The 22087-nt window shown below is 61.5% G+C and overlaps 1 protein-coding gene across 1 annotated transcript; it reads right to left on the reverse strand.

Moving 5' to 3' along the window:
- Positions 1-3995: 3995 nt before the first annotated feature.
- LMTK3 (lemur tyrosine kinase 3) lies at positions 3996-21670 on the reverse strand. The gene is given in 17 exon segments (XM_045989339.1): positions 3996-4136; positions 6260-6397; positions 6634-6769; positions 7979-8394; positions 10934-12353; positions 12355-13344; positions 13346-13460; positions 13920-14069; positions 14244-14365; positions 14461-14545; positions 14969-15117; positions 15461-15548; positions 18779-18897; positions 19375-19451; positions 19964-20114; positions 20380-20513; positions 21408-21670. Coding segments are annotated over 17 exon segments (4383 nt in total). The 5' UTR covers positions 21484-21670; the 3' UTR covers positions 3996-4119.
- Between the last annotated feature and the right edge of the window lie 417 nt (positions 21671-22087).

Below are 22087 nucleotides of genomic sequence, written 5' to 3' on the forward strand. Positions count from 1 at the left end.
AGAGGTCCTGGGGCAAGGCCTAGACTTCGTTCCAGACACGCCTTGACAAGCCAAACCCAGGCGGGTGCCGGTCCTCCCTGTTGCCCTCAACTGGCTCATGCTCCTGGAGGGGCCGCAGCTCTGAGCTGATAGGGTTGTGAGTGGGCCGGTGCTTTGCAAGCAAAAACTAGAGAGTGGGTCAAGCTGTGGGGGGGGCCTGCTCCAGGAGCACATCGGGTGGAGGAGCCCAGAAAAGAGCCGGAGAGCTGTCCCCTGGGGCTGGGCAAGAGGCAGCTAGTGTCAGAGGAGGGCTGGGTGGGAGTGGTGCGTGGGGGTGGGGAACCGGGGGGCTTACGAGCCAAGTTCTCAACCAGCAGCTGGTCATCTGGAAGACATTTTGCACCGAGCAAGTACAGCTCTGGGAACCCGCGGTACTGCTCCTGTCCTGGGAATCAGCCTCCGAAGTGGGAGGTCTTTTCCTTGAGAGCAAAGACTTGAGGGATGGGGCCCTGAACCCCAGGGCCAGGCCTGTTCCTCCTGGCCCTCCAGCTTGGGATACACTTGGCATCCCCAAAGAACAAAGGCAGAGAGATCCTGAGGGGGGTGGGGTGGCAGGATGGGAGACCCCCTCCTCACTCTCACGCCCAAATCTGCCGTGGAGGCTTGAGTTTGAGAAACCCCGACACGGGGCAGGCCCTGGGACCAGACTGCATTAGATTGAAACTGAGGCCCGCCGCTGTGGGTTGTGTGTTTGGCCGGGGGTCGGGGCGGGGGAGCAGTTGCATTTCCTCCTTCCCCCAAGCTGTCTTCAAAGGGTGGAAGCACTAACTAACTGAGTGTTCCTGGTGAAGTGGAAATCCTGGCTCTGCCCTTGGCCACAGGCATGGGCCTGCTCCACCCGCACTAGCAACACTGCTGTCCTCAAAGGTGGCGCTCCTCTCCCTGCAGGAGCCTTGGACTACAATTCCCAGCAAGCTGTGCAGGGCTGGCTGCCACCGCCAGTGGGAGAGCCCGTCTGGAGGCCTTCTGGGAGTTGTAGTTTCCTAAGCGTCCAATGGGGGGTGTTCCTTATGTAGCCCAGTTTCCTACATTTGGGTGCAGGTTGGGCAAAGAGGCCCTGGGCACTTTAACTCCCAGGCACGGATGGGAAGTGGAGTTCCCCAATGAGAATATGGATTCCCAACTCCAAACGTTCCAGGGAAATGGGAGTCATCAGCTCAAGGAGAAAGGAGGTCTCGGGATACACACAGGGTCCCACCACTACCCCACCCTATCCTGCCTGCCTCCGGGGAGTAAACCCTGGGTCCTGAATGCCCACTAGCGGGGAAAGTAGCCGGCTCGCAGAGATGCCCTGGAAGGGCATTGCAGGCACAGGGAACAGTATGAGCAGCGGAAGGAAAAGGTATGGTGTGTTGGAGTTAACGGACAGCAGGCTTGTATGGTATGATCGAGGAGGGAAGTTGGTAAGATGGGAGTCAGAGGGGATGCACAAGCCTGATCATTTGGAGCCCGATCCGCCATGGGAGGGACTTTGGATGTATTTTTAGTTGATGGAAACCATCCAAGGGTGTGAAGAAGGCACATGACGTATTTGGATTGAGCTTGTAGGAGGGGCCTCTGGCTGCTGCAAGAGAATAATTTGGAAAGGAGTGGGGGCTGCTGCAGGGAGGATAGGACGCAGTGCAGTTTTACCCTGGGGCTGAGGCCATGGAGAGAAGTGGACCCGGGAAGAGGCACCCACAGGATTTGCTGAGTGCCGGACCAACTCTGGAATTCTGGCTCGAGCAACGAGTGAATAGCAATGCCATTGATCGAGATGGTTGGAGAGAGAATTGTGGGGCTGGGGAGTAGGGATCGGTGGCTCTAGTTTGGCCAACTTAAGCTGCAATTGCCTGTGGGACATTCAAACCAGACTCGTCACCTCAAAATCGTCCTTCAGTTTTGCCCCAAATCCATCTCCTTCCCAAAGACTGAGGATTCTAGCTGCCAGCTCCCACCTCTTCCAGGACCCCAAATCCCCAGCCCCCTTGTTACAGGTTGAATCATATCAGCCTGAGATCAGTATGTTGAAGTCCTAAACCCCGGTACCTCAGAACATGGTCTTATTTAGAAATCAGATCATTGTGGATAAAATCTGGTAAGATGGATGAAGTCATTAATGTAGGCACTAGTCCAATATGGCTAGTGTCCTTATACAAAGAGAAAATTTGGACCCACAGACACACGCACGTGGGGGTTGGGAGAAAACATGTGAAGGTGAAGGCAGAACTGGGGTGAGGTTTTTACACACTAAGGAGCGAAGATGGCTGGCGACCACTAGAAGCGAGGTGAGTCCTGGAAGATCTTCTCCCTCACAGCCTCACAAAGAACCAATCCTGTAGACATCTTGATCTTGGATTCTAGCCTCCAGAGCAGGGATGCTGTCAGTGAACTAGTAATACAGTCCTCCTCCCTCAGACCCAGGAGTCTTGCCCCAGCCCCTCCTCCCTCAGACCCAGGAATCCTCACCTCCAGTCCCCTCCTCCCTCAGACCCAGTAGTCCTCACCTCCAGCCCCGGACTCCTTCAGACCCAAGAGTCCTGGCCCCCAGCCCCTCCTCCCTCGGACCCGGGAGTCCTGGCCCCCTGCTTTTCTTCCCTCAGACTCCAGAGTCCTGGCCCTCACCACCCTACCAGTCTTGGCTCCATCAGCACACACCCTGGTCAGATGCATTCACAGATCAGCTGAAGCACAGCCCCGTCTTCCCACAGTGCCTCTGAGAAAGACGCAAGAGTCTAATCCTCACTCTCCCTTTCTCCATCCCTGGGACTTAACAAGTGACCCTAATGCGTTCATCCCCTTAATTCCTAAGCCAGGAGTCCGCAGCACCCCCGCTGGGTCCCCACTTCGGTCCCTTCCCTCCCTTGCTCTCACCCAAAGTGAGTCCCGCAAACATGCAAATGAACTTGGGACCAAGGGGATGGGGGATAGGTTGAAGGCAGGAGATCAGAGACAGAGAGACAGGAGGCAGAATCAGTCAGGAGCCCCAGAGAAACAGAGAAAAAGAAATCGAGACCGAGAGACAAGGCAGGAAGACACAGACAGACTTCAGGGAGGCACAGAGGAGAAACAACCAGATGCAGAAACACAAAGAAAAAGTAGAATTAGGAAGAGGGCCACAGAACTCAGGCCAGGTGGGATGAGACTGTCCTGGGAGGCGGGTGCTCACAAGCAGACACAGGTAAACTGAGGTACAGGCACTGTGGGGCAGGAAGGTAGTGGCCTCAGTGGAGGCACAGGGCAGCACTGTTCTGAGTTGTGGGGGATGTGGCCAGGAGCCACGTGGGTGATGACCCGTTATTCCTGAGCACCCAGTCCGCAGCCCTGGCTCTCGCAGGGCCTCTGGCCACCCCCACAGCCGCCTTGGGCAAACAGGGCTCTTCCGACCGCCCTGGCCTCTCCCTGCCAACTCTTAGCGCAGGTCAGCACCGCCAGCAGCAGACGCAGCCGGGAGCCAGAGAAGCAGAGCTGCGGCCTCCCCCTGCACGGCACTTTCCGCCTTCCCGAGCCTCCATGTTCCCATCTATGAAGTGGGCGGCAGGCAGCTGACAACGATGTCTTCCGGACCCTCCCCTCTTTGCCCCGAAACACACGCAGGCCCTGCATTCCTCCAAAAAGTTGTTTTTGTCTTTTTTAAATAATGTGAAAATGCCACGCGAAGGTTTGAACCAGAGGCCCCTCCAGGGGCCAGGCTGGGGCGGGGAGGGGAGACGCGAGATGGGGGTCCAGGTCCCCGAAGCCTGCAGCCCCTCTCTGGGGCCAGGAGTGGGTGAGGAGGGGGCCTCCGCTGTGCCGAGGGGCTCCAGGCCCAAAAGAGTTCAGTTCAGTTCCGAGAAAGGCGGCTCTCCAGGGAGGGGTGAGGGGCTTTCCTGCCTCATTTGGCACCGAGGGGGTCAGGGGGCTCGGGGGAGCCGTCCGGGGGGCTAGGGGGTGGGGGGCCAGGGCCTCCCGTTTGGCACATGGTGGGGGAGGGGGAGGGCCCAGCCTCAGGAGCCTCCCCAGAGGCGGTGTCTGTGGTGGTGGCAGTGGCTCCGTCATCCACAGAGGATTCTATTCTCAACCCCTCTTCCGGGGGTGCAGGGGGGTGGGGTCGTCGGGGAGTCAGTTCTCCACGGGGCCTGAGGACAGAGGAAATGATTTACTGGGCAGACAGGCTCACAGCTTCTGTCTCTCTTGGAGTAAAAGCAAAGCCCTCACCAGGACCCACAGGGCTCCCCACATGACCTGCCCTGTCCCGCTTCTGTCCTCACCAACCCCCATCCCCCTCACCCAGTCCCCTCCATGGCCACACTGGCTTCCTTGGTGTTTCTCCTGGGCTCCAAGCACAGTCCTACCCCAGGGCCTTTGCATGGCAGGGCCCAGTAGACACGCGATAAGTGGGCAGAGCCCCACCAAGCATAGAAGTCCATATGGAAGGGGGCCCAGACTGTACCCCCCGCCAGTGTCTTGGGAGTCAGAAAGGTCAGCAGCCTCCCTGCCCCGCCGTGGCAGAAGCATTGGCCGAGTGAAGGGATTTGGGCTTTTGCACAGTTGGGCCCTCCCTCGCCTCTCCTAGTGATTAAAGGTGAAGTCATCCTGGCGCGCTACTCCCGCTGCTCTCAGCCCTGACTCACCACTTGGCAGTGTCCCATGCCCTGGACCCACCCCACTCTGTCCTCACCGGGGCCTCAGAGAAGACCTCTGGGAGGAAGTGACGTTTGAGGTGGAATCTGACGATGGAGCCAAGTGAGGAGTGTGCCCTTGGCTCTGTCCTTCCTGTCCCGAATCCCATCTTACTCTCTCCTTCCTGGACCCTGGCGCCGGCCTTCTGTCCAGCCTCTGGTCGGCTCCCTCACATGGCCCCAGAGGGGTCTTTCTGCACCAGCGGCTACTGCTGCCCTTCCCCTGGTCACAGCTGGCCCATGGCTCCCTAGTGCCTCCGGGACAAAGTCCCTCTCCTCAGCCCACCCTTAAGCCCTACAGGGTCCGCCCTCTCCCCTTACCCTCCATTCCCCCCACTCCCTAAGTAACCCGCAGACGCACCCGCTTGCCTTCTGTTCCCTGAACCGGCCAAGTTCTCTCCTGCCTCAGGCCCCTGGGCAAGCTGTTCCATCTGCTAGCGTGCTGTCCCCTTCCCCTTCACCTAGTTCATGACGGCCAGCCCCGCAAGTACTTATGTAGTGGCATGGCCAAACCGACGCAGTCCTTCCCCTTTGTCAGCTGCTTCTCCAGAAGTCCTGAGTTTGCACTTATTTCCCATGACACTGTGGGGTCAGTGTCTGTGGGTGGGGTAAGGTGTTGTGGGACTCATGGACCTTGCTCACCACGGAATCCCTCATGCCCAGCCCAGCACCCGCCCTTAAGCAATGCTCAGTGGGCATCTGCTTCGTTAAGCGCAGTGAGAGCTACCAGAGACCACTGCGCATGCGCATGACCAGTCTGTGGGGTGCGTGTGTGTGTGCGCGCGCGTGTGTGTAGGATGAAACCATTCAATCCCCTCAAGAATTTTGGGTTAGAGCCTGGGGTCATCCCCATTCTACAGATGGGGACACTGAGGCACAAAGAGGGAAAGTGACTCGCTCTACGTCACCGAGTCGAGGACAGACAGGGCCAACAACTGGATTCGGACAGAATTTGGGGGAGCAGGAATACTCCTACTTTTCCACCTTCTCAGCCCTATCATCGGGAACACCTGCGCCAGCTCAGGCCAGCGCCAACTTCCGCATCCAGGGGTATTCACTAGAGCGGCAGCAGGGGGCAGCAAAGAGCCCGAGTCGCCGCAGGAGTCTCCCGGTTCAGATGGGCAAGCACATGGCAGGGCCTCGGTAAGGGCCCGTTACTGTTAGTAGTAATGCCGCTGTTATTGCTATGGACTCCCTGACCATGTTCTCTCTGCTCCGGTTCAGCTAACTAGCTCTGAGCACACTGGCTTTCTCTCCCTTTGTCGGCCTTTCATCAGCCTGTGCCCCCAAACGGACGTGAGATCAGGATCTGACAAGGGCCAGGCAAGAGACTGGGCAAAGATGAGCAAGAATCTGAGGGGATCCTTACAGAAGGGGAAACTGAGGCTCAGGGAAGGGGCGTGACTGCCCTGGTCTATCCGCTGAATAGACCTGGTCTGAGCTGGTTCCAAGAGTTGGGTGGGGGTTGACTGAGAGAGGAAGGGGGAGAGACTTAGGAGAGAGAGGCAGGTAAATTCAAGGATGGGGACAGAGAAAGAGAGGCAGAGGGGGGGCAGGCCCCAGGGTCTGAAGCACTGTACCTGCGGGCCGGGCGTCGGGGGCCCGCGCGGGGGGCCCCGGGGTCTCCAGCGCAGGCGAGACGGAGAAGCGGGAGAAGCACAGGGGGGGGCCTGGTGGGGGGAGGAGGGGGAAATCCTCCGCCCATTCGAAACTGCCTCCTAGCGGCGGGAAGGGGGTGGTGGGGAAGAAGAGGAGAGGTCGCGGTCAGACCCTCCAGGCACTTCTGGAGCCGCTCACCTTCAGCTCCAGCCGTCCAACCCCGCCCCTCCGCAGGCACCTGTCTCCAGCAATCTACATGGTGGACAGCGCCCCGACTCTGGCCCGCCTCCAGGCCCCGCCCCAGCTCCGCCCCCACAGGCCCCGCCCCGCCTCCAGGCCCCGCCCCGTCCCTCACCAAAGCCGCTGTCGTTGCTGGGAAACCCATCTCCGGGGGTGACGGGGTGGGGAGGCGTCGGGGGCGCTGGGGGCGTTGACGGGTCCGTGTCCCCCTCGGGGGGGCCCTGGACGCTCAGCTCGTTGGTTGGCGTCTCCTGTGGAGGCGGATTAGGGGGCGAACCGTCACATCCCACCCAACGAGCAACAAAGCCCGCTAACACTTCTGGGGCTTCAGGTACCCCAATTTACAATCGCAGCCTCTGAAGAGGTGGCTGGAGGCCCTGATCTGCCTTCGAAACCTCCTGTCAGCCTTAACCCCACCCCGGCCCGAGGCTCCTCCCCTGCAGTCCCGCCCACAGCTAAGCCCCTCCACCGCAGGAATTCTCTACTTGCTCCTTAACGGGATGCTTCCATGGGAGCCCCCTAACCCAATACCATCTCCCTAAGTCCCGCCTTGTCTCCACGACCCCTAACTCCTTCCGATATCTCGGCCATAGGCCGAGGCGCAGTTCTCGGGGCGCAAAACTACCTACTCTTCTGGTCCTCCAAACCCTTCTACCATCCTGCGCATCCCGACCCTCCCCCGAGGCCCTGAGCCCCGTCCTCGGAAGTGGCCCCGCTCCAGCCCGCCAGACCCTGCCTTTGCTTCAGTGTCCCAGGACCCTGTTCATGACTCTCATCTCAGGACTTCAGCCCAGTGTACCCCGCTCCAGGTTGACCAAGATCCACCCACACCCATCTCGGCCTCAATCCACAAGCATCACCCGCCTTTCCTGTTTCTTTTCAGCACGATGCTCTCAGCCCTAGTTACTCTTAACACAATCCTCAACCAATCTCTCTAAGCCGCGCTGCAGTTTCTTAGCTCTGCCCATCTCTGAACCCGCTCCTGCACTTTCTGTCTTAACACTACAAGTCGCTTCTCTTATGCCGTACGGGCAGCCTCGCCAGGACCCGCCCCTCGTGGGTAAAATCCGTTTCATCCCGAGCCCGCCCCTTAGCCTCTACCACGAGAACACAGGTCGACAGAACCCGCCCCAAACTTCACTTGGCCCCGCCCCCGCCCTCTAGACCACGCCCCAATCTCCTCAGCACTTTCTCCCTAGCCTCTCCGAGCTCCTCCCTGACCACCAGGTATCTCCCCCGCCGTCCTTCCAGGCCCATTTTCACCCTCCAGTCCCCCCAACCCTTACCCTCCAGCGCCTCCCCACAGGCCGCACCCTACCCCTCACTCCATGCCCCGCCCCATTCCCCCAGACACCGCCCCCACACCCAAGGTCTCCAAGACCTGCCCTGTTTCCCCAGCCCCGCCCTCAGCCGGCTGGCCCCTCCCCTCTCCGCGCCCCGCCCCACCCCTGGCAGTGCACCTGGTCGAAGAGGTAGACGGTCACGTCCCCGTGGAAGGAGACCATCTTGCGCTTCCTCTCCAGCTCGCTGTCCTCGGGCTCGTCGGCCCCGCGCGGAGACTTGAGCAGCCCCCGCAACGGGCGGGCCGCGTCCGCGTCGGCGCTGCTCACCACGACGGGCACCGGGGCTGCCCGCGCCCTCCCGGGGCCCCGAGGCCCCGCCGCCGCGCCCGCTGCCACCGCCTCCTCTTCCTCCTCCTCGTCCTCGTCCTCGTCCTCCCCGTCCTCCTCCGCCGGCCCCGGCGACCCCGCCCCGCCGGCCTCCCCGCCAGCCGCCCCGGCGTCCGCGCCCTCCCACGGGGGTCGCCGCGGGCCCGGCCCCGGGAACGGCGTGAGCGTGAGCGGCGGCAGCGCCAGAGAGAGCCGTGAGAGCTTGGCTGCGAGGGGAGAGACCCGGTGAGCCTCTGCTCCCGGGGAAACTGAGGCATGCCCTCCTGCCCAGCTGTGTGTCCTCGGATAGTATGGGGCCCCAGTATGGGCCTCAGTTTCCCCTCTTGTGAAGCAAAGGGCTGCTCTGGGGCCTTCCTCCACACAGAGTAGGAGAGCTCTTCCCCCTACTCCAGGGGTTAACCCTCTCCACGACTCCCCCAGTGTCCGCATCACAAAGCCCCCACTTCTCTCTGCCGCCCACCAGGCCCGAGTGCCCTGGCCCCGCTGATTTCTCGGGGCTCTGTTCCTCACCTCACCCAGCCAGCCACTTGGGCCACCTCCCTCTTGCTCCCACCTCTGAGCCTTTGCACAGGCTGTTCCTTCTACCGGGAAGCTCCTTTTCTGATTCAAGTCCTATTCAACCCCTAGCTCTGGTCTGAGCTTTCAAGCCTTCAGAGTTCTCCCCAAAGGTCAGGCAAGGCCGCCAGCTCTGCATCCCCATAGCATCGAGCTGCTCCTTCCAAGCAGATGAGCTCAGTGTGTAGCTGTATTTCTGTGGTCATGTGATTCATGTTTGCCTTGCCACAGAATGGACTTGATTCGGGCTCATTCTGGCTGCATCCCCAAGCACCCAAAAGTACTCAGGCAGTATTTGTGGGATTAATGAATGAATGTTCCATGCTATGTGATGTTGACCAAGGTACTTTCCCTCTCTGGTCCTCAACTGCCAGACAAAACTGGAGTGTCTAAGCATCTCAAGGTTTCTTTTCCCTGCCCTAAGACTCCCTGATCTCAGCCTGCTAGAAGGTAAGTTCTCCAGGTCCCTGGAGGAGGAAACCTGGCTTCAAATCCCAAGCCTACCCTGCTTGCTCGCTGTGTGCCCCGGGGCAAGGAAATCCACCTCTCTGAGCCTCTGTCTCCTCACCAGGAGATTAACAGGGGCCACTCATTCCTCCATTAGTGCACCAGTAAATGTAGGACAGGCCTTGTGGGGGCAAGGGTGGGGATGAGAAGAGGGCCAAGGAAGAGCAGGGAGAAAGACTGGGTGTGGATGGGGTCACTCTCCTCCCTTCATTCATTCCATTCCAGCTTCACTGGCCTCTTGTTTTCCCCAAGCATGCCAAGTTAGTGCCCATCTAGGTGCCCCCCACCCAAAACACCCTTCCCCCAGATGTCCACCCAGCTTACTTCCTTCACATCTGCTCAAAAGTCACCTCCTTGAGGCCTTCCTTGACCATCCATGTCAGGGCGATGGGTTTAGGGGCTGTGAGGGAGCTCTCAAGGAGCTCTCAGGAAGGACAGGGTGATAGCCTTTGGAAATCAGGAAGGCTTCCCAGGGAAGGGGAAATTTGAGTGGGGTCTTGAAGGGTAAGTAGGAGTTCATGCACTTTTTTTTTTTTTTTTAAGCAGACTATTCCCAGCATCTTTCCACCCAGCAACACCCTTCCGGTGCCCCCCTCCTCCCACAATCCTCTGAAGCATCTTAGCTGCTCATCCCCTGATATTTTCCTGCTGTCTGGAGCCCTTCCTGACACAGCTGGTCACAAATTCCCCACAACAATCTCAAGGAAGGAACAGTGTTCTAATACCATGGGCTCAAAGGAAGGAAAGTTCTGTGCCCAGCCCCCTTCCGGACCTTTCCCTCGGAGGATACCCTTTCCCTCAAGGGGGGGCTATGAGATTACCAATATAGACCAGTGCCCATTTAGAACTTTCATAGCACTACGTAAGGAAATCAGGCCTCTGGGTGATTTGGGTAGAGCCACAGTCCTCATGCCCACCGCTAAACAGGGGCCATTCATCTTTCTCTTAAATCAATCCCCCTCTGCGACAAAACACTTTCCGTGTTCCTACCAAAACTCAGTTTCCAGAAAAGGCATTTCTAGTTTTCAGGTCACCCATAGCATGGGGTTGGGGGAGGGGTGGGTGGGTGTAGGGCAGGGCAGAGTCTGAAACTCCCTGGGCCCTGGCTTTGGGTAGCTTGGGGCCTGGCACACAGAGAAGGTTCACGTGAATTGGCTCCAACCATTAAAACACGAAGAACTTCGGTTAAAAAGGGAAAAGCAGCCATGTGGCAATGCCAGGTGGGCATTGCTGGCTTGAGCTGGAAAGCGGCCGCATCTCCTTCTCCAACTCCCCCCACTCCCCCACACACCTCTCCCGGATGGCTTCCTTCGTTTTCCAATACTGTCTGGCCCCCATGGGCATCTGAGTTTGAGACCCCAGGTCTAATGGAATTGCAAAGGGTCTTCAGAAGTCCTAATATTCTGAAGCCACTCAGCCCTATTAGGAAGATGAGTTATCCTCATCATCCATCTTTGGAGGAAACTGAGGCACAGAGAAGTAAGGTCATTTGGCCCTGGGTCACACAGCCCAGATCGGAGCCCAGGCGGGGAAGCTCCAGGGCCAGCTCTCCTTACGGTCAGCCTGACCCCTCTGCTCCCTGGCAGCCCGAGATTCTCGGCTCAGCCGTGCCTCTCGGAGAAGGAGCCAGGCCTCGGCCGGCCCCCCAACCTCGTCCCCTGCTCCCAGCAGCCTCCTCCTCACCTTTGATCTGCTCGCTGTTCCCCTGAGGAGGTCCCAAGTCCAAGAACAGTCGTGGCATCTCGGGGCCCTTCCTCTCGGGCTTGGGGGGGTCCCCGTCTGTGCTGGGTGCTGTGTCTCCGCCGGCCCTGCTGTCTGGGGCCCCGGGCTCTCCCTCGGAGGAGGCCACCTCCGGCCTGGCTCTCTGCGGCGCTGGCTCCGGCCTCCTCGGCTGTGCTTCCGATGGCGGCAGCGGCGGCGGCGGCTGTGGCCTCGTGCTGTCTACCCATCCGGCCTTTGCGTCCACGCCGCTTCCGAGGCCGCCGCCGGGGGCCATCCCCGTGCCCACTGGGGCTCGGCCCCCACTCCCGAGGTCCAGCCTCCCAACCCCGGGGGCTCTCAGTGCCCCCCCAGTCTCGGGGGCTCTCCTCTCGGTCCCGGGTTCCAGCACCCCGCTCCTGGGGGCTGGGCCAGTGGGGCCAGGGGCTGTCTCCCCGCCGTTCCGGGACAAGGCCACTGCGCTGGGCTCGGGGGCTCTCTCCAGCGAGGTCTCTGGGGCTGGCACCCCACTCTCGGGCGCCTTCTCCCAGAGCCCTGGGGCTCTCCGAGGCCCAGTCTCTGGTGGCCTCTCCGTGTTCCTGGGCAGTCTCAGGCCCCCATTCTCTGACACCTTCTCCTCGATCTTTGAGGGTGTCAGTCCCCCATTCACCAGCACTTTCTCTTCTCTCTCGGGGGACCTCAGCTCCCCATTCTCCAATACTTTCTCCTCCCTCCTTGGGGGTGTCACCTCCCCATTCTCCAGCACTTTCTCCAGCACTTTCTCTTCTCTCTCTGGGGTCCCTGGGCCCCCATTCTCTGCCACCTTCTCCTCGATGCCCAGGGCTCTCTGGCCCCCGTTCTCCAACACTGTCACCCCGTTCATGGGGAGGCTCGGGTCCTCGTTCAGGCTTGGGGCTTTCGTCCCGCTGCCCAGGACTGTGGGGTCCCTGCTCGGGCCCTGGGCTTTCTCTCTGTTCCCGGGGCCTCTCCCCACCTTCCTGGGTCCCGTCTCTCGGGGGTTTGCCCCCTTCTCCCCCAGGAGGTTCCTTGTCACGTCCTCCCGCAGGGACATCAGCAGCTGCTCGGTGCTCACTTGAACTACGAAGGTCGGCTTCTCCCGGGTCCCCGGCAGTGGGTGGGGACCCGGGTCTGGGGGTGGCCGGGGCGCTCCTGGGTCGGGGGGCTCGGGGGGAGCCCGTGGTCGAGGGACCCCTTCCTCCTCGGCTGCCCCCCCGCCTGGGAAGGCTCCCTCGGGGGAAAAAGGGGTCTCGGTCTCGTAGCCGCTGTCCCCCGGCTTGGGGCCCGGAGAGGACAGGCCTGAGCCGGGACTGGCCACGGCCGAGGGAGGGTCGGGGGACACGGCTGGGTCCGCGGGGACCCGGGGAGGTGGCGGCGGGGGGGGGGGGAGCGGGAGGTGGCCCCCGCCCGGGGTACTGGGGCGCCGCCGCCCCCATGAGGGGGTCCAGAAACTCGGGGGGGGCCGAGGCGGGGGGGGCCAGGGGCAGGTCGGCTAGGGAGCCCCGCTCTGCCCGCAGGGACGAGTCGTCCTCTGGGGGATGGGGACAGCCAAGAGCGGGGTGGCCCCCCCAGCCAGCAACGGCTTCCCCCCGCTCCAGGGGCAGGCAGGAGCAGGCCCCCTCTCGGCTGCACAGGGGACAGGGTAGGGGGCCCCTGCGGCTGGGGCCAGCCCCAAGGCTGCTGCTGTCTTCCCCCGGGGAGCTGCCCTCCTCCTCCTCCTCCTCCTCTTCTGTCCACGGGGCGGTACCCCGCTCCCCCAGCACCTCGGCGGGGTCTCCCGCCAGGGTCTCCCCAGCACCTCGGCCCTCGGGGTCCCAGCCGCTCAGGAGGAAGCTGCCTGACGCCGAGGACTGGGCTGGGAAGGGCCGAGCTGCAGGGAAGAGGGGGGAGGCCCAGGTCTCGGACACCAGCTGAGGGACCTCGGAAGGGGCCTGGGAGGCCTGGGGGGCAGGCACTCCTGGGTCCAGAGGGTCCCAGTCATTGGGGAAGAGGGGCTCGGGCGGGGAGCCATGCTCCTCGAGGCGGATGTAGTACTCGCTGCTCACTGAGGGGCTGCGGGCGCTGATGACGGGCAGGACGCTGGGCGTGGACAGAGCCTCATAGAAAGGATTGGAGGGGTTGGCATGCGGGGCCGGGGGCGCGGACGCCGGCTGCCAGGGAGGTGCCCCCCCACCGCGGCCAGCCCCCCGCCGCGCCTTCTCCCACAGGCACTCAAGGTTGAGGCCACGGCTGCTCTCAGTGACCGTGAGCACATCGTCGGGGTCAGCCCCGGGGAAGCCATCCAGGAGGGGGAATGGTGAGGAGAGGGTCCCCGGGCGGGGCGCACTGTGCTGCGGGGGCCAGGGCCAGGGGAAGGGACCATCTCGGGGTGGGGGGGGGTGGGGGCGGGGGTCGTGGGGGACGCTCAGAGAGCAGGTAGGTGAGCTGCAGCTGGAGATCGGAGGCGGAGGGACGCTGGGCGGGTGGCCGCCAGCAGGACTGCAGGATATCATACCTGGGGGAGGCGGGGAGGCACAGGTGAGTAGGGTAGAGTCGGTGTGTGGAGGGGGCAGGGAGAGACCCAGGGCGTGTGTGTGTGTGTGTGTGTGTGTGTGTGTGTGTGAGAGAGAGAGAGAGAGAGAGAGACAGATGGGCTGTTGGCGGGGGGAGTGGAGGGGACAGCAAGGCAGATGTAAGGAAATGACAGGCGGCCTCCTTCTCTGGGCTGTGAGTTCTGGAATCAGAGACAAGCAAGCAGCAGGGGTCTTTCAGCCCTGGAGAAATTAGGGTTCAAGTACCAGCCTTGACTCAGGATTGCCCCTTTCAGGCGGAGAGGCCTCCAAGCAGAAAAAAGGGGTGGGGCGTAGCGAGTGCTGAGTGAGGCTGCGGGTGATGTGCGGAGAGGTGAGGGGCTCTGGGACACCCTGGGGTGGGCTGGTCGGGTCAGGGGTGGGGGGTCAGGCCCTGCCCTCACCAGTAGTCCGCATAAGGCAACTTGAGCCTCGGCCGGGCCAGCTTGACGTGCTGCTGGCGGACCACGAAGGCGAGGACCTCCTCGTCTGACAGGTGGCGGTAGGGCTGTGCCCCAAACTCAAAGAGTTCCCACAGGGTCACCCCCAGGGACCTGCGGGGTTGCAGAGGGCATAGAGAGGTCAGAGCCCGGCCCTGCCCCGCCTGGGGGCCTCCCCTCTGGCCTCCGTTTCCACAGCCAGGGGAACCGTGACCCTTCCCCCTTCCTCGCCTCCCTAGGCTGCGCGCAGGCCCCGGGGCGGGGGGAAGGGGAGAGGGACCTTCTCACCAGATGTTGCTCTCGCGGCTCTGGTCCACCACCATGAAGGTCCCATGCAGCTCCCCAAGGAGCTCAGGAGCCGCCCAGCGCAGCGGGATCCACAGGCGCTCGGGGGTCAGGTAGTAGTCCTCCTGGGGGGCAGGCCGGAGCCAGGTCAGGCGGGTCGGGGGGCGGGGGGGCCCTTACCCGCCCCCCGCCCCCCGCCCTGACGGAGGGCAGCCCCCACCTTGTAGTTGCTGTGGGCTAGCCCATAGTCTCCGATGCGCACGGTGAGGTCGGAGGTCAGCAGGCAGTTGCGCAGGGCCAGGTCGCTGGGGGCGGGGCAAGAACATGAAGCTAGAGGGGGGCAGCCTGAGACCGACTGCCGCCTCGCCTGCACTGCGCCCACCTTGTAGGCTCCGCCCCTTCTCCCTTCCTCGCTTTACTCCTCCCCTGCCCCGCCTCCCCATGCATCTTCCTCTCCTACTCCTCCCCTCCCCTTCTGGCTCCTCCCCTCCAGGGATCCTCCCCCTCTCCCCTAGGACTCCTCCTCCCCGGATTCCGACCCGGCTCCCGATTCCTCCCTCTCCTCTTCTGACTCCTCCCCTTCAGAGCTCCTCCCCTCCTGACTCGCTTTCTCCCCACGTTGAGCCGGTTCCTTGCGGCCCTACCTCCCACCGGCATAGCCTCGCTTCCTTCCTTTAAGTAGTACCCCCCCCCCCCACACTCTTCCCCGTGGCGCCCCCGGCAGCCACCTGTGCACGTAGTTGTGGGAGTGGAGATGTGCCAGCCCGCGGGCGATCTCCAGGCCCATCCTCTGCAGTGTCCGCAAGTCTCGAGGGGGCAGTTCAGGGGACAGGCCCTCAGGGGGCCGCTGGGCCCGGAGGTAACGTTTCAGGTCCCCCTGGGAGGGAGGAGAGGATAGGGTCAGTACCACCCTCCCCCTTCCAGGGATCCACTCATCTCGCCTATCCGAGGCAGGCGAGGATGCGGGGCGGCCTCTGCACGCAGCGGGCAGCCCCTCGGAGCCTGTTTCCCCTGCGGCTTAAAAGGGCACAACAAGAGAACCCACCTCGCATGCTAGTTGACCGCGCGCCATCCGAGCGAGCGCTCATCTACAGTGAGCGCTCAGGAAACGTTAGCGCACGTCGCGCGGGTTTTTGCCAAACATTCCCAGGCCCCCAGGCTTGCTGGCAGCCCTCAACCCGTCCAGCCCGCCACCCCGCCCTCCCTCCGCAGACCCTCACCAGTTGACAGAATTCCATAATCAGCAGAAAGGGCAGTGTCTCCACACAGACGCCCAGGCACTGGAGGACGTTGGGGTGCTGCAGGCTCCTGGGGCCAGGGCGGGGAGGTGGCAGGGTCAGGGCACAGCCGCGACCGTCCCACCGCAGACCGCTGTCCCGCCCCAGCCTCCCTGGGACACCGAAATGTTGTTTCCACCTCCCGGCTCCCGGCTGCACCCCCACACTCACGCTCCCTCAATGCACAGCTTCCTACACGGGTCCCCATCTCAGGACCGCCCCACTCCTCCCCACTTCCCAGGCCAGACCCCCAGGTGCCTCCTTGCCCTCCTGCGTCTTCACCTCACCCCCGCTCAACCCCCCCACCCCCACACCCCCCCCTCCCCCCAGCCTGGCTGGAGCTTCTTCATCTCCTGGCCTCTCTTCTCAGCCTCCTCCTGGCCTCCCTGCCTCCCGTCTCTCCCTGACAGTCTGTCTCTGACATGCCACTCGCTGCGCAAAGCCCTCCGTGGCTCCCGCTCACCCGGGGATGGAGCAAGGCTCGCTCTTGGGTGTGTCCTGCCTTTCCTCAGCATCGCTTGTCCCCACCGGCCCAAACACACAGGCACCCCCTGAGACGGCAGGCCTTTGCGGTTCCGCTTCCGCTCAGCAGTCCTCCTCCTCCCTCAGTCCTCGGCTTCAACATCATTTCCCCAAGAAACGTCACCGCCCTTGAGCCCCCTCTTTTAGTCTCCCACTGTGGGTAAGAGTCAGGCTGGGGGGCAAGGGGAGGGTTGAATCCCGAGTCCACCTTTTTTTTTAAAGTCATCTCTACCCCAAACGTGGGACTCGAACTCATGACCCCGAGATCAAGAGTCGCATGCTCTGGGGCACCTGGGTGACTCAGTGGGTTAAGCGACCCACCCTTGATTTCAGCACAGGTGGAGATCTCAGGGTCGTGGGATGGAGCCCTGCATCAGGGCTGAGCGTGGAGCCTGCTTGGGATACTCTCTGTCCCTCTTGCTCTGCCCTTCTCAGCTCATATGCTCTCTCTCTAATAAATAAATCTTAAGAAAAAAAAAAAAAGCTGCATGCTCCACCCACTGAGCCGGCCGGGCGCCCCCTGAGTCCACCTTTGGCAGGTGTGTAAGCCCAGAGAAATAACTTCACCTCTTCCTGCCTCAATTTTCCTCAGCTGTAAAATGGGCACAGCCATAGTAACTCCCTCAGATGCTCGTGGAGAGGAATTTCACGAGACCAGTGAGAAGCTGCCACACAGTGGACGATCTTCGCTATTATTAAGGCTTTTCCATTCCCATGTCAACACACTGTTTGATTTTCATATCACCCCGCATTTTCCTGCCTTCCCACCTTTGCAGCTGCTCTTCCCTCTGCCTGGAACATGCTTCCCACCAGGCCTGGGCGACCGATCCCTCCCAGTCAACCCTGCCTCCCCCAGGATCCTCCAGGGCTTTCCTCCTGGCACTTGTCAGTCTCTGACATTTTCTTCTTAAAATTTCCTTCTCCATTTGTTCATTGCAGATCTCCTCCACTAGGGGGGGAGCCCTGCTAGGACAAGAATTTGGGGGCTTTCTGTTTAGGTGGCTGTGTCCCCAGTGCCCAGCCTCACGGCCTGAGTTCCAACCTTCTCCACCTGGGAGGACTGTGCCTCTCACCCCTGCCTGGTCATGAGACCAAAGTGGTCATAAATTGCCCGGCGTGTCCTGGGGACTTGATGGACAGCTGGAGCTCTGAAGGTGGGGTTTAGGTTGGTGGATGTGGAGGAAGGCTTGGACCCCTACTAGTCTGAGCCCAGGCTGGCCACTTCTGCTATCAGATCCTCTTCTGTCGCCCCGGTGGGCAGGATGGTGTTTCCCATTGAATCCAGAGGAAATAGAGGCTCAGAGAAGTAAAACGATTGGCCCAGGGTCACACAGCTGGTAACAGTGGTGGCGTGGGGACTTGATCCCAGGTTGCTGGCTCTATGAGCAAACATCTACCCAGGGTGGAAGGATGCCCCCCACCCCGAGCTGCCAGTGTCGTCCTGCGCTCTCCAACAGAACCTTCTGCGAAGGTGGAAATGTTCTAGATCTGAGCTGTCGCACATGGGAGCCACTGGCCATATGTGGCTACTAAACCCTTGCGATGTGCAGCATGTAGCTAAGGAAATGAATTTTTCATTTGATTTTGTTTTATTTAACATAAATTTAAATAGCCATATGTGGCTAGTGTTTGCCAGCACGGGTCTAGGGAGAGGCAGGCAAACAAGCCAGCCAATGAAATACGTGTTAGGAAGAAAATGCTCGAATCGGTGTGATGGAACAGCCCAGGACCCTCCTTACGTGGGAGTGTGTGTGTGTGTAAGGGCAGGCCTTTCTGACCAGGACCTGAGAAGGGGAAGGGAGCCCACTATCTGAAGCTGGGAGTGAGTGCACCAGGAATGATATCCTAGACAGAGGGAACAGCAAGGACAAAGGTCCTGAGGCAGGAAAGAGACTGTTATGGGAAAGGATCAGTGAAGAAGCCAGGATGGCTGGGCCAAGGGGCCCAGAGGCAGACCTTGCAGGGTGTGTGGGCTGTACAGAGGCATGGGACTTTGTTCTACAGGCAATAGGGAGCCATGGGAGGTTGAAGAGCACGAGGGTGGTCAAGTCCAGCATCTGTATGGCTCAGGGTATGCCTCACTTTTACAACTGTTTGAAAAAGGTTCTCTGACGGGGCAATTACTACCTCACCAGACATTTATGTAGCAAATGTTCATCTAGTTCTTATCTAGAAGTCCTTAGAATGGAGGGGAGACTAAGCAGGGGAGGGACAGGGTCTTGCCTTCCCAGACCTAAGAGTCCAGTAGGGGTGGGTGGTGAGGCGTGGAAGCTCCTCAGGGCCATTTCGGGTCCGTGATGCTTTCCTCACCCACAAGCAGGGACCCGAGGCAGGGAACAACCCCTATGTACCCAGTGCTTAACACAAAATCTCACATCCTCTCAGCTGCCCTCTACATGAGGACATTTGGTCTTCCCAGACTCACTTCCTAGACGAAGATTCTGAGGTTCAGAGTGGAGAAGGGCAGGCCTCTAGCTCACCTTCCGTGCCCTCCCCTCACCCTCATCATCCTGCCCCTCCTTTCATATCCCTGACTCTGCCCCAAGGAGGAACCCGAGGCTCAGAGAAGCAAATGCTGTCCATCAAGTCTCACAGCCAGGAAGAAGTAGACCCAGGATTCAAACCAGGTTTGACACCCACGCTAGACTCCTCCCTGAGAGTCTAATGGCACCTCCCTGAGAAGCAAACCCGGCGCTCTGGGCCTCCAGGGCCCACATCTGCCGCCAGAGTCCCAGGTACCTGTAGGGCTGTGCCTCCGAGATGAATTTGCGCTGCTCCAGGGGCCCGGCGCTGGCTCGGAGCTCCTTCACCACAACCTGGGCTGGGGTGTAGTCCGAGAAAATCTCTCCCAGGATCACCTGGCCAAGGGGGACCGGGGAGTCAGTGCCTGCATGTGCCCCTGCCCCAGCCCCGGGGCCATCTCCACCCCGCGGCATGGCTCCAGCTTCCCCCTTCTTTCCGGCTTCTCCCTTCAGATCCCACCGCCCTTGTTCCCCCCCCCACAACAGATGCAGAGTGAGAGACTCACGGGCCCAGAGTCCGATGGATGCAGGGACGGATGGAAGGATGGACAGACGGACGCGTGGAGAGCCAGGTGGCGAGGCAGAGTGGTCAATGGAGTGAGGAGGGAGGCGCTGACTGACAGGTGTGGGGGGATGGAGCAGGTGGGAGCAGATGAGAGATGGACAGACGAGGGCGCTGGGTGGGCTGAGGGGCAGGGGACAGATGAGAAGTGGTGGGAGCAGGGCGGGGGGTGGGGGGAGGGATGGACACAGAACAGGAGCACAGCCCTGGATCGTACGGACCCCCTCCCTCCCACCCCCAGCCCCACTCACCTTCCCAAACCAGCCACTCCCAATCTCTTGTAAGTAGCTGAGGTGCTGGCGGCTAAGGCCCAGGGGGGTGGTCATGTCTGGGGAGTGGGGAGGGGGCAAAAAAGGGGAGGCCCCTTAGCCTCTCTCCTCTCCCAAGTGCCACCCTCACCACCCCCCTCCAATTCAGTGAGGACTGGGGTCAAAGCCGATACCAGTCTTTTCTCATTGGCTGCCCCAACATTCCCTGATGGATCTCAGCCTCCTCGTTGGCTGCCCGCAAGCTCCCGGCAACCAATCCATCCCTCCCTTTGGCGTTTCAAGATCCTGTGACTTGACTTCAGCCTGCCATTGGCTGCCTTTGAGACTGAGATCTACGCTGACCTCACCACTGATTGCCCCGCAAGAATCCCCAAATCCGGCTTTGGATGAAGCAATAGCTTCTACCAAGATGATCCCTGACTCCCTGTGGGCCGCTTCCAAGATTCTGCGGCTCCCACCTCTGTCTTTCCCCTTGGCTGCGGGGGACCTCAGCTCCCTGGCCCCTGAGGGAAGACTCGCGGGACTTGCCCCCCTGTCCTGTAGGACCATCCTAGTCAAGGTGTGGAAGTACCTGAGTGAGAAGGCTGTGGGGCAGGCATCGGCAGGGAGACCTCAGCCAGCGGGAGAATGTAGACATCAGGCAGTGACTGTGAGGAGGAGGTCTCCTCCGCGGGGGGAGTGTACTCCCCGGAGCAATCCTCCCCTTCAGGGTTCTCAAACTCCTGGGTCCGGGAGAGGTGAGGGGTGGGAGAACACAGGGCTGAGACACGCCATCACCCTTCTCGTCCCTGTGTTTCCCCGTCTTTCTTATAACTGTCCCCCGATTTATCATGCCAGCACTCCGGATTGGCCAGAACTTCAGGCCAGAAGGTGCTCTGAGACTTACTGCCCCTCTCCCCCACCAGCCACCCGGGCTGGGGGGGGTGGGGGGTGGCAAAGGCCTTGCTGGAGTCTTCCTCCCCACTAGAATCCCCGCATGCATCTCACCTTGAAGCCGACATCACCCCGTTTGCAACACAAACAGGTGAGGAGTAGAAAGATGAAGGCCAGCAGGCCGGAGCAGGAAATGAGGACCACGGCGTAGGGAGGAGCCAGAGGGGCCCGACCCAGGGCGAATCCATCTGTGGGTACAGGGCTGGGTTGGGGTCCCGGCCCAGACTCCATGCCCCTCCCATCCTGGCCAGGATTGACTACAGTTCCCATAATGCTCTGCAAACCAGGGACTCCTTGACAGAGGAGCCGGATGGCTTCCGGCATTGTGGGAGTTGTAGTTTAAGGCCTTCTCAGGTGGTTGTGTTGGGGGTGGGGTCCCTCCTCTCGCCCCAATCTGGGACCCCCCCCTCCCATCACCTCACCGCAGGCCTGGATGGATTCCAGTGAGGCCTGAGGTTAGGAGATGTAATAGTGGAGCCTGGAACTCTCAGATTTTAAAATACACTCCAACGGACAGTCTCGTTACCCCCTATTTGGGCAAGAGGATGAGCCCCCCAGCTGCAGGCGGGGAGAAGAGTCTTTGCCCCTTGCTGGAACCCCCTCGTTACGGGGGTTGAGGCCTGTCTGTCTTAGGGATTCAGGGAGCACACATGTCCTCTGTCCCCAGCCCAAGCCCCTGTGAAGGGAACTCCGCAAGCCCTGGGTCTCCCCCAAAAGCTAGAGGCAGCCTCCTATGCTGTGTCCCCCTTAGAAATAGTATTCCTCCCCTCTGCCCCCAAATCTCCCAGAGGCCCCGTCCTTCCCGGCTCCCTGCACACACCTGCACACACATATGCGTGTGCACACACACATGTTGCCCAAACGGACCCCCTCCCCACCCAGCCCCCAGCCTTCCTCCCACAGGCCCTGCTGACAGCGGCACCGTCCCCGCGGCTCTCCAGGCCCCGGCTCGGCTGCGGGGAGACGCGCACGCAGGTGATGGAGCCGGAGCGCCGCGGACGACCCGCGGGCAGGCCCGGGGTGGGGGTGGGGGCTGCCGGACAGCCGGATGGCCGGACAGCTGGATGGCCGGACAGACTCACCGGGGTGGGCCGGAGACGCCAGGCAGCCGGAGGCGGAGACGGCCGCGAGGAGGATGAAGGCGCCGGGGCCAGGCATCTTGTCGAGGATGGAAGGGAGGTGGAGGTGGTGGCGGCTGGGGAGGGGGGGGGCGGGCCCTCAGCCCCCAGCCATGGGGACCCGCGCGACCCTGGCCTCCCCCCGGCCCAGGAGAGGGGCAGGAGACGCAGGACAGGGGGAGGGAGGGGCTGCTTATTGGCTCAGGTACCCCCCTCCCCCTCTTTGAAGGGACAGACAGATGAAGGGATGGAGAGGCGGACAGAGGAGAGGAGCTGGGGAGCCAGGGTTGCTGGGGTGGGGGGGAGAGGGTAGGATGGGGGGGGAGAATGAGGGCCCCGCCCCCGAGGGCAGCCAGGATTGGGGGAGCAGAGAGCCTGTCAGAAGAAGGGTGGGAGGAGGGAGGATGGAGGGAGGATGGAGCGTCGTCATGGCAACTGGCTCCCCAGTAGCATTGGCTGCCAGGAGGGAGGGGAGGAGGAGGGACAGACAGGGACCAGCAGACCCTTGTGGGGGGCGCAGGGCCCACAGTGCCTGGCCTGGACACTGCTGTGACACACTACCAGCATGGACACGTGTGCTCCATGCCGAGACGCAGATGTCGGGGAGGCACACACAGCCCACACACGCCTGACACACGTCGCAG

The sequence above is a fragment of the Meles meles genome, chromosome 19 (genome assembly GCF_922984935.1).
Source record: "Meles meles chromosome 19, mMelMel3.1 paternal haplotype, whole genome shotgun sequence".
Taxonomy (NCBI): Eukaryota; Metazoa; Chordata; class Mammalia; order Carnivora; family Mustelidae; genus Meles; species Meles meles.